This window comes from Crinia signifera, chromosome 7, assembly GCF_055691185.1.
Source record: "Crinia signifera chromosome 7, ASM5569118v1, whole genome shotgun sequence".
Lineage (NCBI taxonomy): Eukaryota > Metazoa > Chordata > Amphibia > Anura > Myobatrachidae > Crinia > Crinia signifera.
Genome location: NC_139223.1, coordinates 54,879,892 through 54,905,666, shown reverse-complemented (window position 1 = coordinate 54,905,666; position 25,775 = coordinate 54,879,892). Strand labels below are relative to the sequence as shown.

General features: G+C 42.1%; 2 protein-coding genes across 3 annotated transcripts in view; one reads left to right on the top strand and one right to left on the bottom strand.

Moving 5' to 3' along the window:
• Positions 1-25,775, bottom strand: part of CHLSN (cholesin) — a 236,532-nt gene that overhangs the window by 151,324 nt on the left and 59,433 nt on the right. The gene's annotated exons all lie outside the window — the stretch shown is intronic.
• GPER1 (G protein-coupled estrogen receptor 1) lies at positions 9,426-17,570 on the top strand. Of its 2 annotated transcripts, none has more exons than XM_083151986.1 (2): positions 9,426-9,853; positions 16,195-17,570. In XM_083151986.1, exon 2 carries the CDS (start codon positions 16,491-16,493, stop codon positions 17,568-17,570), a length of 1,080 nt encoding a protein of 359 aa, XP_083008112.1. In that variant the 5' UTR covers positions 9,426-9,853; positions 16,195-16,490. The 2 variants fall into 2 exon arrangements, with proteins under 2 accessions (XP_083008112.1, XP_083008113.1); XM_083151987.1 differs by lacking the exon at positions 9,426-9,853 and adding an exon at positions 14,323-14,497.

Sequence of the window (25,775 nt, the reverse complement as noted above, 5' to 3'; positions counted from 1 at the left end):
AGGGGACACGGATACCTGTGAAGCCCGCGAGGGGACACGGATACCTGTGAAGGTATCCGCGTGCGCTAGGTGGCTCTCCACACTTTCTATTCTCAACTCCACGCCGACGTGGATAGTGGGGGTATGAAAAGGTCGGAGGACGCGTACCGCCGCCCCTCGCGGGCTCGCCACACTTCGGGTTGCCGTTGATAGTGGGGTGGCGTCAATCTGGTCCATTGGGTTGGGACATATGTTGCTATGCGCTATTGCACATAGCAACCAGCATTATACACTCAATTTCCGCAGGCATCGCATGCATCACTGACTCAATGAACGCGATTTCCGATGGACACGATGAAAAAACAGTGTAATCGCAGGCATCACAGGCATCGCATGCATCTCGTACCGCACAAACACATGAGATGCCTGGGTTGCGTGCGATTTGCGGCAAGATAACCGCGATATAGATCGTGGGCGCCGTTCTAGGTAAAGAGTACCATTGTTTTTACTAAGGATCCTATTGCTGGAATCAGAATAAACCGGTCTATCATCCCTGCAGAGTTCCAGTGCCTAGCTTGCTCTGTGCTGGTGATTTGTAGCAGAATATATCACTGCTATCTCAAAGAAGCTCCACGATTAGAATTGTCTTTTTTTTTGCACATAAATAAAAATATATTAATACAATCTCTGACATGTACAGGAAGTTGTGCTAGGAAGGGGTAATGGGAATATAGGGAAAGGGAAACCATTAATAAAGACTAATCCCACATTAGAACAATGTGAATTTTAAGTTCATATTTATCAAATGTTTTTAACTATCTCATACCAATTCCATCTCTGATTACAGCCCTTATACCTCAGAATACAGAATTGTGAATTAATAATTAAAAAAATGTGTTCAAATAAAAAATATAAAAAATTTATTGCAAGAATTCCTACCTATTCAGCATGGATTGGCAAAAAATGTCGACATAGAGAAATGTAAAATTTTTGAGACATTTGGTTGCCCTTAATTCATACCCTTAGCCCGCCTTGTCCAACTACTTACTCCAATGTGCAATCTCTGTAACCTCCAGGTATAATTTATAGTCTGTATCCTTAAAGTGCTCTCCCTTCTACTTGTATAGGGTGCCGGATGGCTCCCCGACAGTCGGGATTCCGACAGTCATTACTCCGTCGTCGGAATCCCGACTGCTCCCTCGTGGGGGTCCACGACCCCCATAGAGGGAGAATAAAATAGGTGGGGAGAGCAGCGAGCCCGCAAGGGGCTTCATTGCGTTCCCCCCGCTGTGCAGTCGGGATTCCGACGTCTGAGTAATGACTGTCGGCATCCCGACTGCTGGTGTATTATACCATACCCCTTGTATACACCCCTCTGTTGCATAGTCATTTCTCACTTAAGGGTCAACCCAATCAAATGAGACGATTCACACTGGTGAGTCATCGCAGCAGTGGGCGCAGCGGCAACAGCAACTCACAAACTTCACAATTAATAGGATTGACTGCTTAGATGGGCGTCCTTGCTATCTGCTGGTGCCTATGATATGGTGTGATGCGCACTCTTTTTTCCTCACTCCATCCATTTTGTTTTGTATTTGGGTGATTATATGTTACACATGTTATATTGTTCTCACCTTCATTCATATTGTGCAGTTCCACAATAAAACATTTTGAAAAAAAAATAACAACAACAAACAAACTAGTTGCCCCGTGTGAACATTTTGCATGCCACTGGGCCAAAAGTTAATTTTTAACTTTGAGTTGTAAACAAAAAATACAATGTGCAATTCTATATTAACAATTCGTCAGAAGGTGAGAAATTAATCTTTAAAATGATACCTCATTAATACATTTTGGTTAAGTATGAAGGGAGGAAAAAAAGGATAGTCACCAAAAATCACCTTCTTGAAATAATATATATGATAGCTATCCTCTTAGGCCATGTAAACCCATTTTGGAAGTTATTTTTTCAAAATCAGTTCTTATTTTGTAGTACTGGATTACTGCCTCACAGCACTGAGGTCATGAGTTCTATTCCCACCATGGCCCTAACTGTGTGGAGTTTTTAGGTTCACCCCATGCTTGCGTGGGTTTCCTCCCACAATCCAAAATTACCGGTATACTGGTTATTTGGCTCCCAACAAAAATGAACCCTAGAATCTCTGTGGATGTGGTAGGGAATATATAGATTGTAAGCTCCACTGGGGCAGAGACTGATGTGAATGTTCAAATATTCTCTGCAAAGTGCTGCGGAATATGTGTGCGCTATATAAATAACTGGTAATAAATAAAATACATAGAGCTCTATCCATAAAGTTATTATGGTTGGAAGAGAGCCGAGAATAACCAGGTCACCTATAATGACTATGACATCAGACAGGTACCATTACAAGTAGTGAGTGAATAGTCGCGTCGCTATCCCCACATTTCACTCGCCCTGTAGGACATTATTTGTCAGCTTCTTCCAGGTTGCAATGGTAACCTAGGTTGAGGATATCCAGCAGAGGGCAGCAGTATGGATTTAAGACATGTCCACAACAATACATTATATTAGGATACACACTGTAGCTAAGAAAGATAGGTATATAAATAATAGGTTCTGCTTCAAGGTCCCAAGCCTGGAACTAACTTGTATTACCACACTATAACATGCACTACAATCTTACACTCAAAATGTAGACTTGATTGCCTTGACTGTATTATTGACACAAATCTCTTTGAGATAAAAAAAAACATGATTATTGGGCATTATACTGTTATACTGTGCTTCGCTTTGAAAAAACACTATGGAACATTGAGTCCAGTGCTGAATATTGCTAGTATTATCAATGCTCATGCAGCACAGGTACAGTAAGTATCTCTCAGATGAGGATGCTTAGCTCCAAGAAGAGTAATTCGTTTTAGAGATTAGGCTTATTTGCAGGTTTGCATTTAGTAGACAATTTACAAAAAAAAATAAAAAATTCGTGGAAAGGTCACATGATCACATGCTTTTCTCTCCAATCCTAGGGAGTAGTGGCCACGTATAGTGCAAACGTAAATTTAACAAAAGCTACACCACCACAGGTATTGTGGGAGGCACCACATACTTCCACCTGCAGGTTATGTGGAAAATCCGGTCCAGGTTTTAGAGCAGCAGCAAAGCTAATGTGATCAGGGATGGGCTGATTAGCAGCACCTGTGTTTTCCTGACATAAGTGTTTTCAGGGCAGAGGTTCAGGGCTCCTGATAGTGGAACAACTACCCAGGTGATAGGCCGGGGGGGTGTGGGCTTTGGTAGGGACCGCTGGAACATACCGAGGAGTTTGTTCTATGCTGTGATATTTGTATGCTGCAATGCTGTAACCATCCTTGCCTGTGCGGTTTACCTGGTATGCTGAATATCTGCTACAAAATAAAGATGAAGACTTCATCTTATCCAGTGTATGTGATTCCTTTTCACATTATAATACACTCGTAAGAAGCATCACTACCATAGGCAGAGCCTAGACCAGTGTGAGGGAATTTGTGCCCTACCTCCCATAAAAAATGGGATAATGGTCCCACAAGGAAGGGGTGTTGTCACACAATAGTAATGCCAATTAAAATTAAAACACACAGTAGCAAAATCATATACACATTACACCGCATGTAGTGCCCTTGGTTCATATTAAATTACACAGTAGTGCCCCTTATACACATTATGTACACAGTTGTGCTGCTTATACACATCTGTCTCTGTCACTCCAGCAGATCACTGTCCATCTCCCTCAGCAGCTTCCCCACCTCTGAGTTCCTCCAGCCCCCTCTAGCCCTAGTGGCTCTGCTTCACTTTAGCGGCGGTGATGGTATGACATCACATACGCCGTGTCAGAAGAAGAAACTGCTGGGACAGGCTTTTCTGTTGTAATTACTGTTCAGGGCTATGGTAGTGGTGGATTGTCATCTAAATGACCGGCTAGGGAAGGGGTTCCCAAACTTTTTTGAATCACGGCACCCTAGAGCATCAAAATGTTTTCATGACACCCCTAAGTCGAATGTTTCTTATTGAGAAATTCAGGAAAAAAATATAAAAGTAAGTACACTGTGTTTATATGTCACAGTTATGTGGTATAGGGCAGGATTTGCTCCTGTTTGTCCACATATGTTATGATTGGCAGCCACTAGCACTGCTTTTGCCTGTTACAATGCACATAACTAATATGAATTGATCCTGGTCCACCAACCCTAGGCACCACAGGGTGCCTAGGCACACAGTTTGGGAACCACTGTGCTAGGAGTTAGTGCATCCTGCTTAAGTAGCATGTACTGTAAGTGTGCAACTGTATTTTTAGTCTTCAGTCCCCATCTACAATGGGCATCTGTTGTGTGTAAGTAACATTTCAGATACTTAGCTGGAGGAAATGTAGTTATAATTTGTGGTTACGCCGCTATGGTAATGCTACAAACAGCTGTTTATACCAACCTGGGAATTATCAGCAAAATGAACTTTTAATGTTCATTCAGTGTCTTCTGGCAAAGTGCAATCAATAGTTTTCATGCAAATGTGCTTTCTAATGTTTGCATAACATCGGAGTTGCAAGCGATTAAACGGTAAGCCACTCGGAATGCAGCCGGCTGACTGAGACGCCCTCCTTTCCCAATGTACAATACAAAGCACCACTTACTAACTGAAAGTACATTAAACCAATATAACAGCAATTCAGAACTCTACTTGGTGACACATATCACTCTATTCTTCTGTAACATGCCGGTGACACAATAAATTATTTATTTATTTATTATATAGCGCACACATATCCCGCAGCGCTTTACAGAGAATATTTTAACACTCACATCGGTCCCTGCCCCAGTGGAGCTTACAATCTATATTCCCTACCACATGCACACACAGACATTCTAGGGTTAATTTTTTGTTATCAGACAATTAACCTACCAGTATATTTTTGTATTGTGGGTGGAAACCAGAGTACCTGGAGGAAACCCACGCAAGCACGGGGAGTATATAAAAACTCCGCACAGTTAGAGCCATGGTGGGAATCGAACCCATGACCTCATTGCTGTGAGGCAGTAACGCTAAACATTACTCCGTCCATGCTGCTCCAAAAACATATCAATCAAGGAGCTAGGAATAAACAAATTCCTATACCAATCAAGAGCATCAAATTTATATTTTTAATAGAGTACAGCAGATTTTTTTCCTCTACAATGAAAATGAAGGTCTCACTAATCCTTGTATACATTCAACCGGTGTTAATCGTTTTCCTGTTCTCTTCGGCAACTCAGTGTGCAGCCATGGTACACTGGTTGGGAATTCCTGCCCGAAACTAGCCATCATAAGGACTACTACCATATCATTTCAAGGTAAATAACAGTGTTAGTAGGGATTCATCTTTATCCATTGAAGTAGAATGAAAGATCAGCTTAAATACATCATTTTTAATATATCATCTATTAAGAGATGTTAAATAATTGCATGTGCTCTAAAACAAAGCGTTAGCAAATCTTGTTATATAATATACAGCATTTTTAAAAAGTTGCCCAGAAGCGTTTGGCTTGCTAATGACCAATGTAACAGTATCAGTCTAGGAGAGTGCATTAGGTTTAGCCAGAGTAAGAACTTGCAGTCTCATAGGTAACCTTAACACACTGGGGGAAATTTACGAAGATGGGCAATTTATTTCACATGGCATGTTGCTATTGGCAACCAAACAGATACTATCTATTATCTTCTAGAAGATGCTAAATACAAGAAAAAGTTGATTCTGATTCCCATAGCAACATCCCATGTGAAATAGAACTCCCATCTTAGTAAATCTCCCTCCCTATATCAATTTAAGCTTAAATTAAACTTGTCACCAATACTGTAGTAGCAGACCAGATGTGTTTCTGGGTATATAACAATTAAAGAGGTGTTCACACACGGTGCGGACCGTCCGCGCTGTCCGCATCTTCACACCAATACTGTGTGTGGGCACAGGGCTAGGTAGGCATAGTTCAACGGGCGTGCCAGGGCCAGGGTTGCTAGTCGGCATGTGCCGGGCTGATGCATGGCAGGAGGAGGCTGCAGCAGGTGCGGGCTAGCTGTGCAGTTTGTAGCGGGGTTGCCGCACTGGAGATCCGGCCAGCATGGTCTGTTAGGAGAATGAGAAGTCAGCGGAGGGGTCCCTGCGGCGGATGGGAACTTAACTAGATAGTTCCCATCCACCGCAGGGACCCCACTTAATAAACATGTTCCTGTCCACTTCACTTGACTGTTGGCGTGGGTGTGGCTGCAGGGGTTCGATGATCCATATATGGTGGACTTGTCCGATCATTGTTCCCTTTCGGGATTTGGTTAATGGCCTAATGAACTCTCTTCTAGCGACACTGGTAGCAAAAGATCCCTGGATATTTATGTTGTGCTATCCCCCCCAACCCTCTGTAAATTGTCTAAAAAACTGGCCGCGCACATTTTGGTGGCTGCAAAAACCCTGATTGCGCAAAACTGGAAGTAGAGTTCTCCTCCCCTTCTCTCTGCACTTAAGTCCCGGATCTGGCATGTTGCAGCGATGGAGGAAATCCTTGGCTACATGCTGAGTGTAAGCCCTTGTCCCCTTCCTGAGTTCTAACTTCATAGGCAGACCCATGTGTAACGGCTACGGATCTCTCTATTTCTTTGACCTCCAGGTTACTGCTTTTTCTTTTTACTGGATGTTCCCTACGTTTTTGATATTTTGTTGTCCCCCTTCCTTTTCTTCCTCTACCTTCCTTCGTCTGTCATTTTCTGTTTTTCTTTTGCTGCTAATGTATTTTAAAATATATTGTCAGTATTGGGCTCTTGCGGCCCTTTGGTTTCTATATTTATCTCTCTGCTCGTTGACCATTTTAAAATAAAATTATAAAAAATAAAAATAAACAAAGCTACCTCAAAACTCAGGTTTGAAGCAACTAAAGGTCTTATAGAAGCTGTGTACACACAATGCGATTTTAGCTTAAACTTACCTTCTGATTTTGACTATATAGTCAAGATAGTCAAGCAAGTTGCCCAAGATTTCTCCTGCTTGCGATATCGATGCGTGGGAATATAGACTGCCCTTCACACCGACATGTTTGGCCATAGTCAAAATCACCCACCATCAAAAATCGGCCAGCTGCCTCATCGCACCGCGTGTACACACCTTTAGAATGCATCAATTTGGCAATAATAACATAGGAAGATAGGATTTGCTCTTTATAATACATTTAAAAAGATAGTCCATTTTCTCCAACGTACTGCCAAAATAAAGTAAGAAACAAAAAAGTTACTCCAGGGAAATCATTACTGTACAGTATTTCCCAAAACAGTGGCAGATAACAATGATGTGCAAGCCAAACTTGATATGAAAAGGTCTAAGGAATTCTATAGGTAATAGACAAGATTAACTTTTCACAAGTGCAGATTATGAGTGTGCTAATTATAAATCCAACAGGGTTTTTGCAATTATCTTCCAGGATCTTCTCCAATCCCAGCTACTCACATGTAATGACATTATGATTGACACCCCCAGTTCCATGAAGGTACTCATTAACCTATTGAGATGGTTATCATGTTGCGACACACCTTCCTCACTCATTTTTTCTGATAGATATTAAAAAAAAAAAGGAAACTCTGGCACGCAGATGGAGCGGTCTTTATTGTGGCTTTCAGCAGACCACACAAATTAAATGCGTGGACGAACAATGGTTAGCCTGTTGTGACAGTCTGCAATGTGCCAGGAGGGAGAAGAGATAGATGTGTGGGGCTTACGAGTGGAAAATTAGAATACTGAAAAGGCTAATTACTGTTCCAATGGCTATCCTACATATATCATTACGGCCACCAAGATGAAGGAGAAATACATCTCCTGCACGGTCATTACAGAGGAAATTATCAGAAACTCAGGAGTAATGGACCTTGGCCAAAGGCAAATCAAAAAATATCAAAAAGTACTTCGTCAGCACTAAACTGGGAAACAATCAACTGCACAAGTCAAAGACTGATACATGTAAAATAGATAACCGGCACCAGAGATGCAGGGGTGTGTTTTTCTACTTGGTGTTATTCATAAAAATATATTTTCTTATATTAATCATTTTTGTAAAGAATAAAATTATCCACTTTATAGAAATCGGCGAGAAAAGAGCAAATGAGAGGTAAAGAAAAGGGGTGAGAAATAGACAATGAAACACAATGAAATAGACAATGAAACACAATGAGTGGAGAAAAAGAACAATAATGACAATGAGAGGGTGGAAAGAAAGAGCATGGAGAAAGTTTGAGAATAAGCAGTGAGGAAAATGGGGATTAGAAACTAGCAGGGAGAGAGAATGGGGAACAATGAGAAGGATGAGTGTGAGTGAGGCGAAAGAGATTGAGCATGGGGAAGCATGAATGGAGAGGGTAGAGAATGGGTGGGGGAGAGTGCAAAAATGGGTAGGGAGAGGACATGAGAGCAGATGAGGACTGGGCGCAAGAGAATGCATGGGGAAAGGGCAGTAAGAGGGATGATGGGGAGCAGAGAAAGAGAAATGAGAAAGCAGAGGAAGTGGGAGGGGCAAAAGCCAAGAAAAAAAGGGAAAGAGTACAAGCAGAGAAATAGGTGAAGGGGGGAAGTGTGCAGAGGAGAAAGGGGAGTGAGCAGAAATGGGGTAGTGAGAGTGAGAGACAATGGGAGAGTGAGAGACAATGGAGAAGAGTGTTAGTGGGGAACGAGTTGGGAACAGAGAGAGGAGAAGATGGGAAGTGAGCAGAAGTGGGGAGTAAAGAGGGGGGGTGACACAGAAAAGGAGTAGTGGAAGGATAGTTCATGAAAAAAAAAGAGGTAGACAGTGAGCAGGGAAAGAGGGGCGAGAAAGCGAGTACACTCATATTGGGTACAAAGTGACCAAAGGAAGATTCGGGAGAAAGTAAAAAGAGGAAGAAAGGGAGAGATAGTAGGTGTCAAGGAGGATCAAGCAGGTGAAGGAAAAAAATCTGGCAGAAGGAGCAAGAACGGCAAAAGAAGAGAACAAGGCAGTGGAAGGGTAAAAAAGAAAATGAATGGCAAGAGGTAGAGAAAAAGGGAATGAGTAAAGAAGATAAAACGGGTTAGATAAATAGATACATAATTAGACAAGTATACTGAATCAAACAGAGCGGACAACAGGCAAATGGTGTGTCCATAGTTAGCAGTGATTTGTTTCTCCCAGCAACCAACTGAAACAAAGCAAACTGTATTGCATAACTTCACATTAACTGCACCAATGATTTTGACTTCATTTTTAAAAATGCTTATAGCTCCCCATATATCCATAATATCCATTGCTAACACTGCTGTAACAGGTGCAAGAGACCACAATGCAAAATGGCAATATTAATACTGTATCAGAGAGAGAGAGAGAGAGAGAGAGAGAGAGAGAGAGAGAGAGAGAGGGGGGGGGGGCGGACTTGAGCACTAAGAACCTTACAACAGAAACACCACATTAGACAAGAAGTGGGAAAGAATGTGTGTACCCACTATACTGGCCTGTCTAGAACCAGCGGCAGGAGAAGAGTTAACAATAGTCTTTAAAGGAAGCCCGTTCAGCAGCACTTCCACTAAAGACAAATTAGAGCAACCCTGGGAATCTATGAAGCACCGATCTGTTGCCAAGGACATTAGGAATGAACTCCTCTACACTGCCTCTGCAATCACAGTCATTTGGGAGATGTCTTTATTCCAGCCGACTGTCCCACAGAGTTTTTTTTCCTGCTACTGATTCATACAAATAGGTGACATCTCTGTTACACTTGGTATACGGCAACAAGCAGATGAAAAGGGAGAAAGCTATCCATATGTGGTCTTCATGTCGCTGCTGCTCCCCAGTGCTGACCGGGGAACTTGTACAGGAGGAGGACCGCAACAAAGCCACAAAGGTAACGTTTACATTACACACCTGTCATTGGGGGTCCACAGTGAGGACAGAACTCTGATGACAACATCACCCTACATCTGAATAGGGTAGAACATCACATATCCTCCGTACAGTGTCTCCTAAATTATCCGTGCATGATCAGAGGCTAATGGGGTCAATTGCTGGAAAGGATTCCTGATGATGAGGGCTTGGTTCCATTAAAAAGGACAAGAATAAGGGAGAGGGGGGAATTAGAGAAGTGCTAAGTACAATACTCCTATGCAGTGAGGAGAGCTGAGCAATGTCTACTACAGTATATAGACCGATGTATTATGAATGTTTGGAAACTGCAAGAGACTTAAGTAGAAAGACATCTATGGTTCAATAGAGGCAAACTCATTCTTATTCCAGGTTACAGCCACTTACTATTCTGGTTACTCCTTGCTGATACTTTGGGGACATGGCCGGACAGGGTATGCCACCAATTAAATGTGAAAACCAATAAGGCAGAGCATGTGACTGGCCTTGGCCAGCGACATCACTCACCTGGGAATTATTATCTGTGACATACATTGACCGCTAACGATGCCTTTACTTCCACAGTGCAAGCGGCAGAAAGTCAGCACTCACAATGATCTATATGAATTGGGTTGTTCTTCTCTACCACTGACCCTCGAGTTAAAATTGCGGTGCTTTTACGTACACGAATAATATGGAAACCTGATTATCCGTCAGGTAATAGTGATCACACAGCCATTTTAATTAATAACCCATAATATGATTAAATAATTTCCTCTACTGCTGCTAGATTAAAAAGCTAATACCTATCGACTTCCATGGCTTGAATATTACCGGTCCCTGGCAGAGGAAGCGGTTATTTTCTGTATATAATATACCATAATGAAGTGCTCACCAATCACACAAAGCTAATTAAGCAGCAGATATAGAATAAATGGAATATTAGCCCAATTTCCTTAGCGCTGTGCATGTGTTCCTCTAGTGTATAGCTGCACTGTAACACTTGCAATGCAGAGTGCTCACTATAATTTATGTGCTGTTGTGTATGTATTTATATCTCCTTTAACTATTTATATCACAGACAGGCCGGCTAGAACATGCTGGGATTTGTAGTTAAATGGAAGCCGGAGACCCTGTACTCTGTGTCCAAGTTCCATAATGCATTATTCCTGTATGTGACATTGAAGAGGAATGGGGAAATCGGTTTTCTAAAAAGATGTGTTTTATCAATGTCCTAAGATGAGGCGAGACCTGGGGCCAAATGGAATAGCCTTCGGATTTGGAAAGTGACGAGATTTCTGCGATTAAGCCGCGAGATTCTAAGCAACAATTTATTTTTTTTCTAGGCAAAACCAACCGGTCTGATGTCACCTTAAAAAAACAAACCTATTTTTGCTTTACATCTCAATGCTTTCCAAAACCTGCAGGCTATTACACTCGGCCCCTGGACTTGAAAAAACCTTCCCTGTTTGATTATACCACATGCATATTTCTGCAATTCAACATTTCCCCAATGGATTTTTATTACTGTTTGTTTTCTGTGCTGGTGCATTATACTGTGAAAAAAATGTTATTAATAATATAATATTGGGGTATTGTCAGACAGGGAAAAGAAGAGGCGGCTGATGACAGCTTTGGGAAAACAAATGGGTTAATTCCCTTCCAGCTATGAGATATTGTTTTATAGATCATGTATAAATCTGGTGAAAGCATACTACAAATATACAACGTATACTAACTATTAAAACATAAGATGCATCATTAGAGGATATAATAGCGGAACCTCAAAAGGAGGAAGATCAATCTGAATTACGATAAGGTTAGCGGCACCTGTCGATACGGAGCCCTATGGCATTTTGTATGACATCTAAACATGATGTGCACTCATCGAATCCATTTCATATTGATCACACATAGAAAAACACATTTAAATGAATCAAGAAAAAATGAATCCATTAATGTAAAAATAATAAAGGTTACTCGCCATGTTCCTAAAGACATTCACTATAGGCATCCGAATTCTCTGAACCACAAGTTTGCCCTACGCTAGATGTAAATAGCATTTGCCAGTGTTGACGTGCCACAATCCCTATTGAAATAAATGTCTATATTGATTATATCTGACCTTTAATAACGTTGTGCATTCAGACGGAACTCATCATACCGCCTACAGCGAGCCAATGTATAGAGGGGGCGAGTCCATATCTATATATCACCAACCACAAAATCAATGCAATGCTTAAAAACGTAAAAATGTATATAAGACAAGTAAGATATGCATATGATGAGGAATACATTACAGTGCATATAAACAAAGTTCCTGTGATATTGTACTGGCAGACCTATCTGTTCTGCTATTTCCAGGCGTATATATGTGTTACGTTGGATAAGAAATGCCCTTCTGACCAATGCATGAACACCTAGCCGTATGCACAGCCTATATTGAGCAGTTACTTATTTGACAGCTACATCTCCCAGAGGCAATGGATTCATCACTGTTGGATTTTGCCTTAAGGTCAAAACAAAAAACCTCTTTCAAATGGTAATTTCACAAATAAGCATCAGCGGTCGGTCAGCAAGTTCCAAATCGGTGTCAATCCATAGACCTGAATAAACAAGTAGCGTACTACTTCATCACTGACCATTAATGATCTCCTCCAGGTCACATTATTAAGTGTAGAAATCCTCCATTAACACAGGCAGCTATTTTGTGGCACTGCCAATATGGTTCTGGGATACTGGGTCGACAGTGTCATGTACGACCTCTATTGGTTGACAGTGACTAGGTCGACACCTAAGAATTGTCGACATATCATATGTCAACAGTGGCAGAAGGTCGACACAAGCTTTAGGTCGGCATGGACACTTTGCTCCGAACACTATTATAATATAACTTTATGCCCACTTGGATAGTAAAGTATGAACCAAGTCGGTCGAAACAAAATTTTTTAAAAAATCATGCAAAACGACTTTTTGAATGTCGACTATGCCCATTCTGACCTTAAGCTTGAGTCGACCTGTCACTGTCGAAAATAAGGTAGGTCAACCATTCTGAGGTGTTGACCTAGTCACTGTCGACCAATAGTGGTCGAACTAGGGAGCGGCAACTTGGACACTGTTGACCCAGGGATCGCCAATATGCAACATCACTGTTCACCAGAGACTGGTGGAAATTAGTGGATTACCAGTACAATGACTTATGCATCAGAAAATAACGACTCAGAAATAAGGATTTGATATACATCAGAAAGCAGACATATTGTAAGGCCTGAAGCAATGTTCAGCCTATTGGTTTCTATTGACTGGTAATATCACTGAAAGAGTAACTTTTGTGACTCGCCTCCAATGTGCTATGCCCCGTACACATGGGTTGACGGGAGCTTTGTGCTGAGCGATCTGTCACTGCCCGTGTTCTCAATAGAGAGAACACGGGCAATGACTAGATACTTCAAGCATGCTTAAAGTATCTAGCCAGGCGATATCGCTGCGCAGCTCTATGGGGCTAGCACAGCGACTTGTGCTTCATTTCTAAGTGATCTAGTTAGATCACTTAGAAATGGGGCTTAAATAACCCCGTACGTATGCCCCAGTAGACTTTAAAGGGATTATCCATGTCTTAACCAAGTCTCTTCTCATCACACACAGGGCGAGTCGAACCTCCGTGCTAATCGATCTAGTATCGCTCAGCACACAGCTCTCCACAAGTGATGTGTGCTGAACTATCTGTCATGTCCGTGTTCCCTGGGGAGAGAACAAGGGCGATGACTAGATATTTCAAGCATACTTCAAATATCACGTATGGCGATAAAGTCATGCGGGACTGCGCGTCGCCGGAGGCCATACACATGGAGTGATGCGTGCTTTGTTTCTTATCGATCTAGTCAGGTCGGTTATAAATGGGGCTGTAATCACCCCTATTAGACTTGAACAAGCTATATAAAGATTTATATAGAAAGTGCTTATCACATCGTATAGTGTTTACCCCGATATGTTGTTCCGGACCATTGTTCATTAAGTGATCTCTCTGGGTGCGCTGCACTGATAATCAATTCCATTGCCGGTGCGGTCAGTTACATGAAGTATATAACGATACACTGCACCGTTGGTCACTAGATCTACAAGCATTAAGGTCAACATTACTGAAGGTCAACATGACTGAAGGTCGATAAAGCATTAGGTCAACATGGGGAAGGTCATCAGTCAAAAGGTCAACATTGGGTTTTTCACTTTTTTTTTGAGCCGACATGTGCGACAGGTGGTATTTCATGCCCTACCATCTACTAGGGTGTGGTGGGAGAATAAAATAGTGTGCCCAAAGCAAGGGGGCGCAGTGAAAAGTCACTACCCATGTCGACTGTCGACATTCGGGACAAAAAAAAGGTAAAAAACCCCATGTCAACCCAATGACCTGTTGACCTAACCCAAGTTGACCTTCTGTCATGTTGACCTTCAGTCATGCCTAGTTGCTGTCTATACAATGATCCATTCCCGGACAGCAGATTGTACAGTGTGTATGGTGGTGCGACATTGACACTGCATCACCACAATGGAAGGTGTGTTCCCAGCTTTATGGATACCACTCAGGCACTACTGATGCTCTGATACACTACAGAAACCCATACTCCAACAAGTGCATTCATTCACGAAGGTAATTTCAACAAATAACAATTGCCAAAATACAAATGCAGAAATATATGCTATACACAAACATTTATGGATACGTGCACAGTCAATATGCAGGTGCCAGCCGTTAGCTGCTGGAGAGAGGACAAAACCTACAGTAGCAGGACACTAGAGACGCAGCCATTACACTGCACTGTAATACACAAATCTATATTTATGGGGAACTGGCATAAACACTTGTCTCCATATACATACCACGCACCACAAACTGAGAACATTCAGTATCCAGCACAGTCTAACAATGCAGCACCTGCCATCCCACATTCACCCCACCAGGGAGACTACATACTAATATATATTAGAAAACAGAATAAACAGACCAGTGACATTATTCATACAAGACCAGAGCAATGAAAAATAGCTAAACCGTTTTTTGTCAGTACGCCAAGCATTGTTATCCTCTACGGAATATCCTGTGCCTGATATGTGGTCAGTGTACCGGTTATACTACAATAAACATAACAAAAAAAAAATCATAATATTTAAAAAAAAAAAATATATATATATATATATAATATATATATATATATATATATATATACACATACATACATATACACACACATACATAGACACACACACATATATACACACGTAAAGTATATACCTGCTACATCTTTGTATGATGTCTATAAACCATTGGATGATACTAGCCAGCGCCTGCCCCCAGCCACTGACCTTGCTGCAGATCACTATATACAATTATGCATTCTCCATATTGTAGTGGCAATATTGTGACTTCTACAACATCACGGGCATTAAGTTTTGTTAGTGAGTGCCCGTTATACGGGGCTGTGGGACCAGTCTAAACAAGCTACTGAGCAGTCCCTTGGAAAAAAAACAGGTTAAAGTTTAAACAAAGAGCTTGTCAGGAGGATCAAGTGCATCCTAGTCCAATGAAAATAAACAAATGAAAAAATACAAATTGCCCATCTGACTACAGAGAATAGATTTTGCATTTAGATATGAGGTCTGCTTCTCAGGCCCAATCTCAAGCAAAAGTAAAACAGGATTTCTCGGGCACTATGGAGACAGAACTAAAATTCCCATAAAGAGAATAACAATAGGATGTAAATATAGACTACACATATATTAGTCATATGGTCTAAACTAGGGTGAGAGATGTAGGGCACCTAACAATGGTTAAGTGGAAAGGTTGTCCATAACCAATCAGCTTCTTCATATCATTTATCTAGCAAATTCTATAACATGACAGCTAATATGGTTGTCATGGCCAACTTCTCCAATTACTCTTTTAGAAGGTATCTTTTAGAAGGCATCAATAAAAAGTGCCTTTGACCTTGTTATAAGTGACATCTCACTGATTGGGCCCGAAAAGTCACTGGTTCCTAGGACATGCCTGTATTTTGGCTGTATTTAAACAGTGCCACTAGGTCTAAGGATATTGATTGGTTGCATTCTCATACTGTCTCTTTAAACATGTTGAAGATCCTGAAAGTTATTGTTTAGCTGTATTTTCAGAAAAGTGCTACATGGACCAATTGCTGCTAATAGTGCTGATGAAATTGCTACGCTGTTGTTGTGACAAGGTAGAAGGCAAATGATCTGGGAGAGAAAGTGTTAAATAATTTTAAACCTTCATAACAAGCTAAACCCACACACACAGCTGCTAAAAGTAACCAAATGATTTTATCTTTTCAGCTACTGTAGACATTGAAGAGTGCAGAAGCCAAAGGACGGACGTGGAAACCAAAAAACACTTTCATTGCTTGTTGCTGTGAACGACGCACAGGGAGAGTTATGGAAATGCCACCGACCATGAAACGTAAAGCGCAGAGTTCCGGTTATTCTATGTGCTTACCATGCTTTGGATGCTCCCCGTGCAATGATCTACAGAGATGAGGTGACCGCTATACATTATGAGCGCACTGTGGATAATAACGGACCAGTCACATTTTGTTTTATTGCACATATCTTCCTTTAATTAAACTCTCAAGATGGACGTGCATAACACAGGATTGCCATCAATCGCCTGCAATGTTTCATTACTGGAGCTGAATGAATCATATCATTGCAATGAAAGCTTGTCGAGCAGCAGCCTCCTGGACATCAACCGGCATTATTTCATCGGGCTCGTCCTGTCATGCCTCTACACAGTGCTGCTCTTCCCCATTGGATTTATTGGAAATATTATGATTTTGGTTGTTAACATCAGTTTCCGAGAAAAGATGACCATCCCGGACTTGTACTTCATCAACCTGGCCGCTGCGGACCTGATCCTTGTTGCAGACTCTCTGATTGAGGTCTTCAACCTTAGCGAGAAATATTACGATATTACCATACTGTGCACTTTCATGTCCCTTTTTCTACAAATCAATATGTACAGCAGCATCTTCTTTCTCACGTGGATGAGTTTCGACCGGTATATCGCCCTGGCCAAAGTGATGAAGTCAAACATATTCCGGACTAAAGAGCATGCCCGGTTGAGCTGTGGACTCATCTGGATGGCTTCGATATCGGCCACCCTACTGCCATTTACCGTGGTACAAGTGCAGCACACGGAGGATGGACATTTCTGCTTTGCGGATGTTAAGGAAATCCAGTGGCTGGAGATAACCCTGGGTTTTATCGTTCCCTTTGTAATTATTGGCCTTTGCTACTCCTTAATCATCCGCGTGCTGATAAGGGCACACAAGCACCGAAACTTGCGGCCGAGGCGGCAAAAGGCACTGAGGATGATTGTGGTGGTTGTCCTGGTGTTTTTCATCTGTTGGCTACCTGAAAATGTATTTATTAGTATTGCACTGCTAAGCAGTGACGACCAGCGGCATGATCAGTCTTTCAGGCACAGCCACCCGCTCACTGGACACATTGTGAATCTGGCGGCATTCTCCAACAGCTGCTTAAACCCACTCATATACAGCTTTCTAGGTGAAACCTTTAGGGACAAATTGCGCCTGTACATCAAAGGCAAGAGGAGAATGTCTGCTTTCAACCGCTTCTGCCAAGTTTCACTTAAATCTGTCATTCCTGAGAGCATAGAGCCGTCTGAAGTTAAATACAACAGCAGTGTGTAAATAAATATGTCATCTTTTTTTAATCAAGAGTTAAGTTCCTTTTGTGGTTAAAGTCTCATTTTCATAAATACGCTCTTGATTATGATTAAATATTGGCAAATGAACTGCGGGAGTAGTATTAGAACAGGGATCAAATAGAAGTACCTGATGAAAATAAAATCTTATTACCAGTGATATTTCAGCGGCAATAAACACTTTGATATTCTGGCAAGAAATTAAATAAATGAATATGCCGGAAATAATAAATGTTTAAAGTAGTTTTCACCTTTACACAGAGAACGTAGTGTAAAGCAATATATATTTTTAGAAAATGCTACAAGGCACTGTAAAGAGGGAGCTTTAAAGCTGTACCACTATCTGGATGAAAGATTTTAGTGAGGTGGCTCCCCCTTAGGGGTAGGGGGTTGTGGGGGAGTGATGTGACTGTTTTTGGCAAACCTCTGACAAATCTGCATTACATAACTGGCTAATCAGTGGTAGGGGGGTGGTGCTGGAAGCAGAAAGGACCAATCACAAAGAAGATATTGCAGCTTGTGATTGTGCAGTTTTTGGCTGGGGCTATTTGAGGAACATAGAAACACCAGGAAAAAACAGACAAAAACAATAGTATCTCTTTAAACGAGCATAACACATCCTTATATACTTTATTTTGCAAAATGTCAATTACCGTACAATATAGGTGTGTCCTCATACAAGACTGCTGCAGTCACACCAAACAGCTCTTCTTAGCATGTCAGATTCTGTGCGACTGATGGTGCAAGCTTCAATTCAGCTTTAATGAGCATCTTAGGTGGGATATTCAATTAGGCGTAAAAAAATCTGCACTTTTCCCAAATTTTCTTTTAGGGTGTTTGGGGGCTCGCCCTATTGGTTGGCGAAAAATGTGATAGTGGCGAAAATCACCTGGATTTACACCGATCCATGTTTTTGACACATTGCAGGCGAAACTGCGGCTGAGGGATTTTCTGCCAATGTCTTTTCGCCCCACCCCCCAAAAAGTAAAAAGGCATGTGCGAAAAATAGCATCAATAGTGGTGAAAATGGCTGCAAATGAATAGTTGGGTGCTGGATTAGTTCAGTTTTTTCACCTGAATTGAATTGAATACCCCATCAGTATGCAGTGTGATAACTGTGTGTGAATAAGTCTGGATCTGTATATAAAGGTTACAATGCAGTGAGATCGGCCATTTTTTTCTGTGTCAATGCTTCATCTGCGACTTCGGACATATTTGACTCCTGAGCGGTTCAAGTCACAGCCAGGAATCACTGATACAGACTGACTGGTGAATTGCTGCATCTTTTGTACAATTTGAAAGAAAAAGCGTTATGTTACCCCAATCATCAGGTCTCGCTCGTACTAGACGTACTGCACCATACTGAGGCTATGGGTATGAGGACACATCTGTACCTTAAAACTGGTGTTATTGTTTTATTCGGATCTATAAAAATGGTGAACGTTCACAATGCCAAACAGTCCACATCAGATTGCCTCTTAGCTTCTAAACCCTTTTAATCTCATGGGTAAGAGCATGAATATAGAATAAATGAATGAAAAGTAACCTGTAATCAGTTCATACTGAATGCATAATTGAAGCACTTTGAGCCTCACATTTCACTTGTCCCGAATAAAGGTACAGACTGATAACTGGACAGGCCAAAAGAAAAATCTGCATACACTATGCGAATGCAACAGGACCCTTTAAGGGTCATACTACGTCAGTTGTACGTAATGTGTCGGCTTGTGGAATAAAGGTCAATATCTGTCTGTATTCAGAGCCAGTTGCAGCTATGCGATAAGTACCCCCATGCATCCATTGTTGGAAGCAGTAGCCACCACTATAGCGCGGACAAATGAATAGCCGGCAATCCTGCCTAAGCCCCCATTCCACACGTATCCTATGTGAGATTGCTCAGCGGCATATGGGGATATAACAGATCCGTCACCTGTAAACTTGCTGCCTCCGACACCTGCACAGCTGCTAAAAATTGTGACAGCAGACACCCTGCGAACAAATTTGAATTAGGGCTTATTTTGTGCTGGAATGTCTGCCCCGGGGCTAGCTCACTCTACAGAAGGGTACAAATCAACTCAAGCCTTCGCCTTGTGAACCCTTCCTCTTTATGGGCCAGATGAACTAAGCTTCAAAAGTGATAAAATGGAGAGTGATAAACAGCCAGCCAATCAGCTCCTACCTGACATGTCAGAGACTGTTTGAAAAATGTCAGGCAGGAGCTGATTGGTTGGTTGTTTATCACTCTCCATTTTATCACTTTTGAAGCTTAGTGCATTTGGCCCTATGTGTTAACTACAAAATACACAAGGATTGAAATGAATTGGGAAAAATGCACAGGAAGCAAGCTGGTAAGAAGAAAGAGATAAAGCTGGCAACAATGATTGGCTTTTTACAATGTTTGTTGAAATAAAATCATTATGGTCATAGGTGGAAAACTATGCGAAAACAAGAAAAGGAGACTGCCAAACTAATCACCAAGTCAGAGGATGGTTGGAAAAGTTTTTGCTGCACATAACTGTATTGAAGAGCGGTTAATGTAATTAATTCCACTTATCCTATCCACCATTGTGCACACTATAATTCAAAGGCGATAAGTGTGTTAAGCTGTAATTAGTTTCCTGATGAACAATCAGATTGCAGAACGATTGAATCAATCAGTGTGTCCTTTCAAAGTTCATGGGACTGATTCTACAGCAACTGAGTGAATTGTTCTTAAACAGCAAAAAAAAAAGCAATGATGGGAAATAGTTTAGCATCTAGGGTTTGATTAATAGCTCTGACTTTTGCCCTGTCAAGTTTGAAACCGTGAATGATTATGCAAAACTTTTAGGAACTTTATGTAAAACCAATTTGGAGACCGATGCATACAATGCGGTATATTCAAATGATGTTGGATCCATTCCGAAATTCTTTTGACGGAACAGCTCAGACATGGTCTATTGAATTTAGTTGCCAAATCTGGATGTCTGATTTGGCCGCTGATTGATGCTCACCGGGCCGGCACCGCGACCGGGTGAGTGATGCAGCGGGAGGTGGCGGGAGGGTGCAAGAGACAGCGGACAGGAGGACGACGCCTTGTAAGCTGCTGCTGCTCACCCGGCAACGTCCTCACTGTCTCAATCCGACATATTTTCATTTCGGATTGAGATTGCCGGAAACATGGGCAAAACCTTTCGGTTTTGGGTGTGTTTCCATCAAAAGCAGGTAGATTTGCAGCTATTCCATTAATCCACCTGGTTTTCGGCAGGTCGGAACATTCTGACCTATCGGGAAAAAAAACAGCTAGCATTGAATAGGTCGGAACTCCTTCCGACCTAATCTAGTCGAAAACGGACGTCTTTTCGGCAAGATGGCAGTTTCCACATCAATTGACTATGCCCAGTATTTAATGAGAAAAATTTGCCTTGTTTTATGGCGAGTTTGTGCTGTTTTCGCATTGGAAGGAGCATTTTGCTCTCCAAAAGTGAACCACCCTATTCAATGTGATATTTTCGCCGTCTTTTTAAGTGATTTTCACCGTGTCTCTCCGTGTAGCAATTCTCCATGTTTTCATGGAGAACTGGAATGTGAACTTTTAAAGAAAAAGTTTTTTTTTTTTTTTAATTTTGGTGTCAAAAGAAATCAGGACTTTTTTTCTGTGAAGGGGCATGTTATTTGTATTCATGTGCTTATAGCACATGAATATATATTTAATTTTTTTTTTTTTTTTTACACAGAGCAGCTCATTAGATATTCATATATTCACTGCATCCGATCATTACATATGCAGGATCGGGTGCTGTGAATACTGGGTCCCCTGCTGGCTATAGGGGGGGCAGCTTGTGCTGCCTGGGTCACGGGGAGCCCACCTCCCCTCCACATATGTTCTGGGGCAGCCAGGGAGACTTTAATCTCCCTGGCTGCCAGCGTCCCCTGGCTCCCTGCCAGCTCCCTGCCGCGGATGCTCGTCCGCAGCAGGGGTTAAGACTCGCCGCGAGTGGCGGCGAGTCTTAACCACATTGAATAATGGGAGCAGGAGTGGCAGCGAGCCCTCCAGAACAGGGCGAGTGCATGGCGAGAGAAAAAATCTCTCGCCATGCACGGAGAATTTTTCACATTGAATACTGCCCTATATGCTATATATGCTATATATGATAGACCAGGGACTTACATTCAAATTTAAGATGACAGGAACAAAATTATTTCATAAAAGGGTCCTGAATTACAGTGGGACACCTTTTATCGCTGTACCCCCACTCCGGCTTTCAACTCCCTCTCTGCTGCAGTCCTACCCCCCTCACTATGTTTAGCTTCACCCAATACCGTCTTCCACAACCCAATAAAAAAACCTTTACTGAGGCTTACCTGCCAAAGCACCAGTGGATCTGCCAATCTGATCGCTATATATTTTGGCCAATAACTTCAATAAACAAATTAACATTCCAATGTATCACTGAATGATGTATTGTGCCAGCCTCTATGCACTTAGCACCCTGTTTTAGAATCTAACATACATCTGTGAGTCCCTCTATGGTAGGAAATATTTTCATTACTATTCTTAGCCTTCAGTCATATAGCACCAACATCCACCAACGTCCATCTCATCCAATGGGACAATTCAATGAACAACAGTGAACAATGGTCTTGCAGATTGGTTGAAAGTATAAGTATTGCATGATCTACATCGTATATAGTGCAGCGGTTCTTAAACTCGGTCTTGGGAACCCCACAATGGTCATGTTTTCCAGGTTACCCAGCAGGTGCACTGTGTATAACCAACTGCCACATTTTAAAAGTACACAGGCGACCTGGAAAACATGAACTGTGTGGGGTACTAATGGCCGAGTATGAGGTACCTGTGGTTCTGTTTTTACCCAAGTTTAAGGATGATTCATCTAAACAGCTTTAAGCAAAAGTCAAAGAGAAAACGCTTTCATGTACTGTTGTGCGGTATTCATATCGGCAAAAGAAATGCCAATTTAGCCAAAATTGCCACAACCAGGAATTAGAGATGTTGGCCAGGGGTTGAGGCATCAAGTATTAAAAAAGGGTGGAGAAGTTGCCCATAGCAACCCATCAAAATGTACTTTAGAAGTGCTAGCTCAGAGCCGATTGGTTCCTAAGGACGTTGTCTCCATTCTTTTCATTGCTCGAGACATCAATCTATTTAATAGATTAGAGTGAATTGTGAATTAATTCATAGTCTACAGTTCAGTTCTGACAGCTAATATAGTAACGGTTATGGACTCTGTAAATAGTGTCATAACTTGTTTGCTGCATGTACTCTAACATACATCCGGATGGACGTAATAACGATGAGGGTGGGTCTCATGTTTATCCTAATCTTTCCTTCCTTCCCGTCTGACGAGGTTCCCTAGCTCCCTGTGCCAGGATAAAGGTACGTATGTGTGAGGCTCCACAAAGAAATGATTAAAGGACATGTTCTATGTATTCCGGTGCCATCACATGGAATTCCGAACATATCCTATCCTGACTAATGCAATATCCGAAGAATGCACAAAGTAAATAAGATCAAATCAGCCTGGGACGTAGATAATGAAATACAAAGACTTGTAGAACAAAATATGAAAAATGTTTGTAACAATAGCACAATATGTATGTATGTATGTGTGTATGTGTGTGTGCGCGTGTTCATGCATGTATATGAAACTGTAATTTATAATTGCACAGTCATTGTGAATTGGGAAATTCACTGCTGGTTTTTCCACTCAATTTTTTACCTAAGGACAATAATACAATCTTTACGTCATTTAAAATGAAACACAAAATAACAGTGACTGATGCCATAGTAACCAGCAATGTTTGTATAATGGTGCAATGTGTCATATACAATAAGAATTATTTTCTCCACATAAAAATTAAACCTTTTCAGCCTTACCATTAACCCTCATCAGATTTACCAACCTTCTGCCCTAAGGCAGGGCCATCTTAATGTATGGGCTTGATGGGCAGCTACCCAAGGGCCCCCATATTCTAGGGGCCTTCAAGCAGGGGTGGATTGACAAGTGCCTCCTGAGCTTCTTGGGAGGCAGGTGCAGAATGCTGCCTGGTTGTGTGTGATTCACAAGCAAAGCAATCAGAATGGCTAGGCAGCAGCAGCCTCTTCCTGCTTCTTAGCCTGCAGCCAGACAGTAAGTGACTGTCAGCATGTTGATTGGTGGATGGCTGGGTAATCCACCAATCAGACCAAAGCATCAACTTCCTTTAAATTTTCCCCATGAATGGGTGTTGGAGGGGCTCCAGTGCATTGCTTTGTCCAGGGCCTACAATGCTGGTAAGACTGTCCTGCCCTAAGGAGATTCCATACAGGGTTTTCTTCCTATAATAACCTACACACGGGGTGAATTCAGGGCATAAGGTGGGAAACCAATTCAATGTAAATGTATTGGATCACACACACAGTGGTGTGTTCTTGCTTCCATGTTGGGTGGAAATCACAGTAGTACATTGTGCCAATGTGTACTTCTCTCTAAAATGACACATTAATAACATGGTGGATGCATAGACTTTGGGGTCCAAGGCAGAGAGAGATAACGTTAATGGAGAGGAAACCACCAACTAACCACAACCTGTAACATGGCTGTTAGGAGCTGATAGGCTGATACTTTGGGAGGGATGCATCATGCATTGCATTGGGCTTTCTTCGCAATGATAGATTTGTTCATTAATGCCATGTGCTTGGAGAAAGTCTCAAAATTATTTATTTACAGTTTCTTTTATAGCGCGTACAGACTGTATAGTAAACCACTGGTCAGATATCTGATGAAGCCGCTGATACATGATAGGAGGCGGAGAAATGCGTCATACAGCTTTTAATATCCTCACCATACTCTCTGGAGCTCCAGAATAGGATCCCGTATCTGCCTGCCCTAAAAAAGAAAGTACTGTACACCTTTAATTTACCACTGCATCAGCAGTAGGTCAGCAGCAGTCCGGGACTCAATTCCCCCATTCTATATACTTTTTAATCTTTTTGCTCTTTTTTATTGCAATTTTATGGACTTTTTTTCTTGGTCTGGCCAGACATTGGACATTTAGAACTGCTCTTGGTGACTAAAAATCCCCGGATACTACCAACATAGAGAGTTCCATATTGGCTAGAATTCACAACCAACCATTGGACAGCCAAAACTGTGTTTTCATCTATACCAGTGGTGGCCAACCTGTGGCTCTTGAGCCTCATGCGGCTCTCCCCCTTGTAAAGTGCGGCTCCTGCTCCCACTGCTGCCTACCGCCCACCGTCTGTCCCTAGTCCCCCCTGGTGCCGGTTCCGTGAATCCCTTCTCCTTCTGAGGGGAGGAGAACGTGCATCGCGCATCTCTCCTACCCCTTACTGTGCATCCTTGTGACTGGGCCATCCACCAATCAGAGCTCGTGGGCCAGCAGCCAATCAGGAGCCGGCCAGCGAGCTTTGATTGGTGGGCGGCCCAGTCACAGGGAAGTGAGGGGGAAGGAGACGGTGTGCTGTGCTCTCCTCCCATCGGTGACATGACAGGAGGACTGCATGGGGACACCAGACTGTCCTTTCCCCACCTGGCAGCAGCAGCAACAACGGTGAGTGCTGCTGCTGGGAAATTTGCACTGTGGGGGCATAGCAGTTTGTGGCACTGTGGGGGCATAGCAGTTTGTGGCACTGTGGGGGCATACCTGCTTTTTGGCACTGTGGGGGCATAACCGGCACCGTGTGGTGCATACCTGGCACTGTGGGGGGCATATGTGTATCTGGCACTATTGGGGGCATATGTATATATGGCACTGCACTATTGGAGGCATATTTGTATCACACCCACCCAAGGGGTCAAAATAGACTACGCCCCTTTTTTTGGCGCATGCGCCTTCGGTGCGTGCATGATGTCCGCTCTTTAGCTTGACTACCGATATTTTTCGGCTCTTTACCTCTGACCGGTTGGCCACCCCTGATCTAAACTGTAGGTGTGATTTTTAATGTTGAATAACACTGGCCAGTGCAATCTAAGTGTATAATAAATTCTTAAATTTTTCTTACATACATTGTTTCCAGCACGTGTATATACCCCTATTTCTTATATAGCGTAGCATATTCTGCTGCGCTTTACAATTGGAAACAACAGTGATAAAACAAACTGGGTAGTAACAGACCAATATAGGAGGTAGGAGGGCCCTGCTCGCAAAGTTGCAATCTATAGATAAGAGCAGTCCTTGGCAATGATAG

What these genes read in the sequence shown, in the direction of transcription:
- GPER1 (XM_083151986.1), top strand. Translation starts at nt 16,491, where the DNA reads ATGGACGTGCATAACACAGGATTGCCATCAATCGCCTGCAATGTTTCA.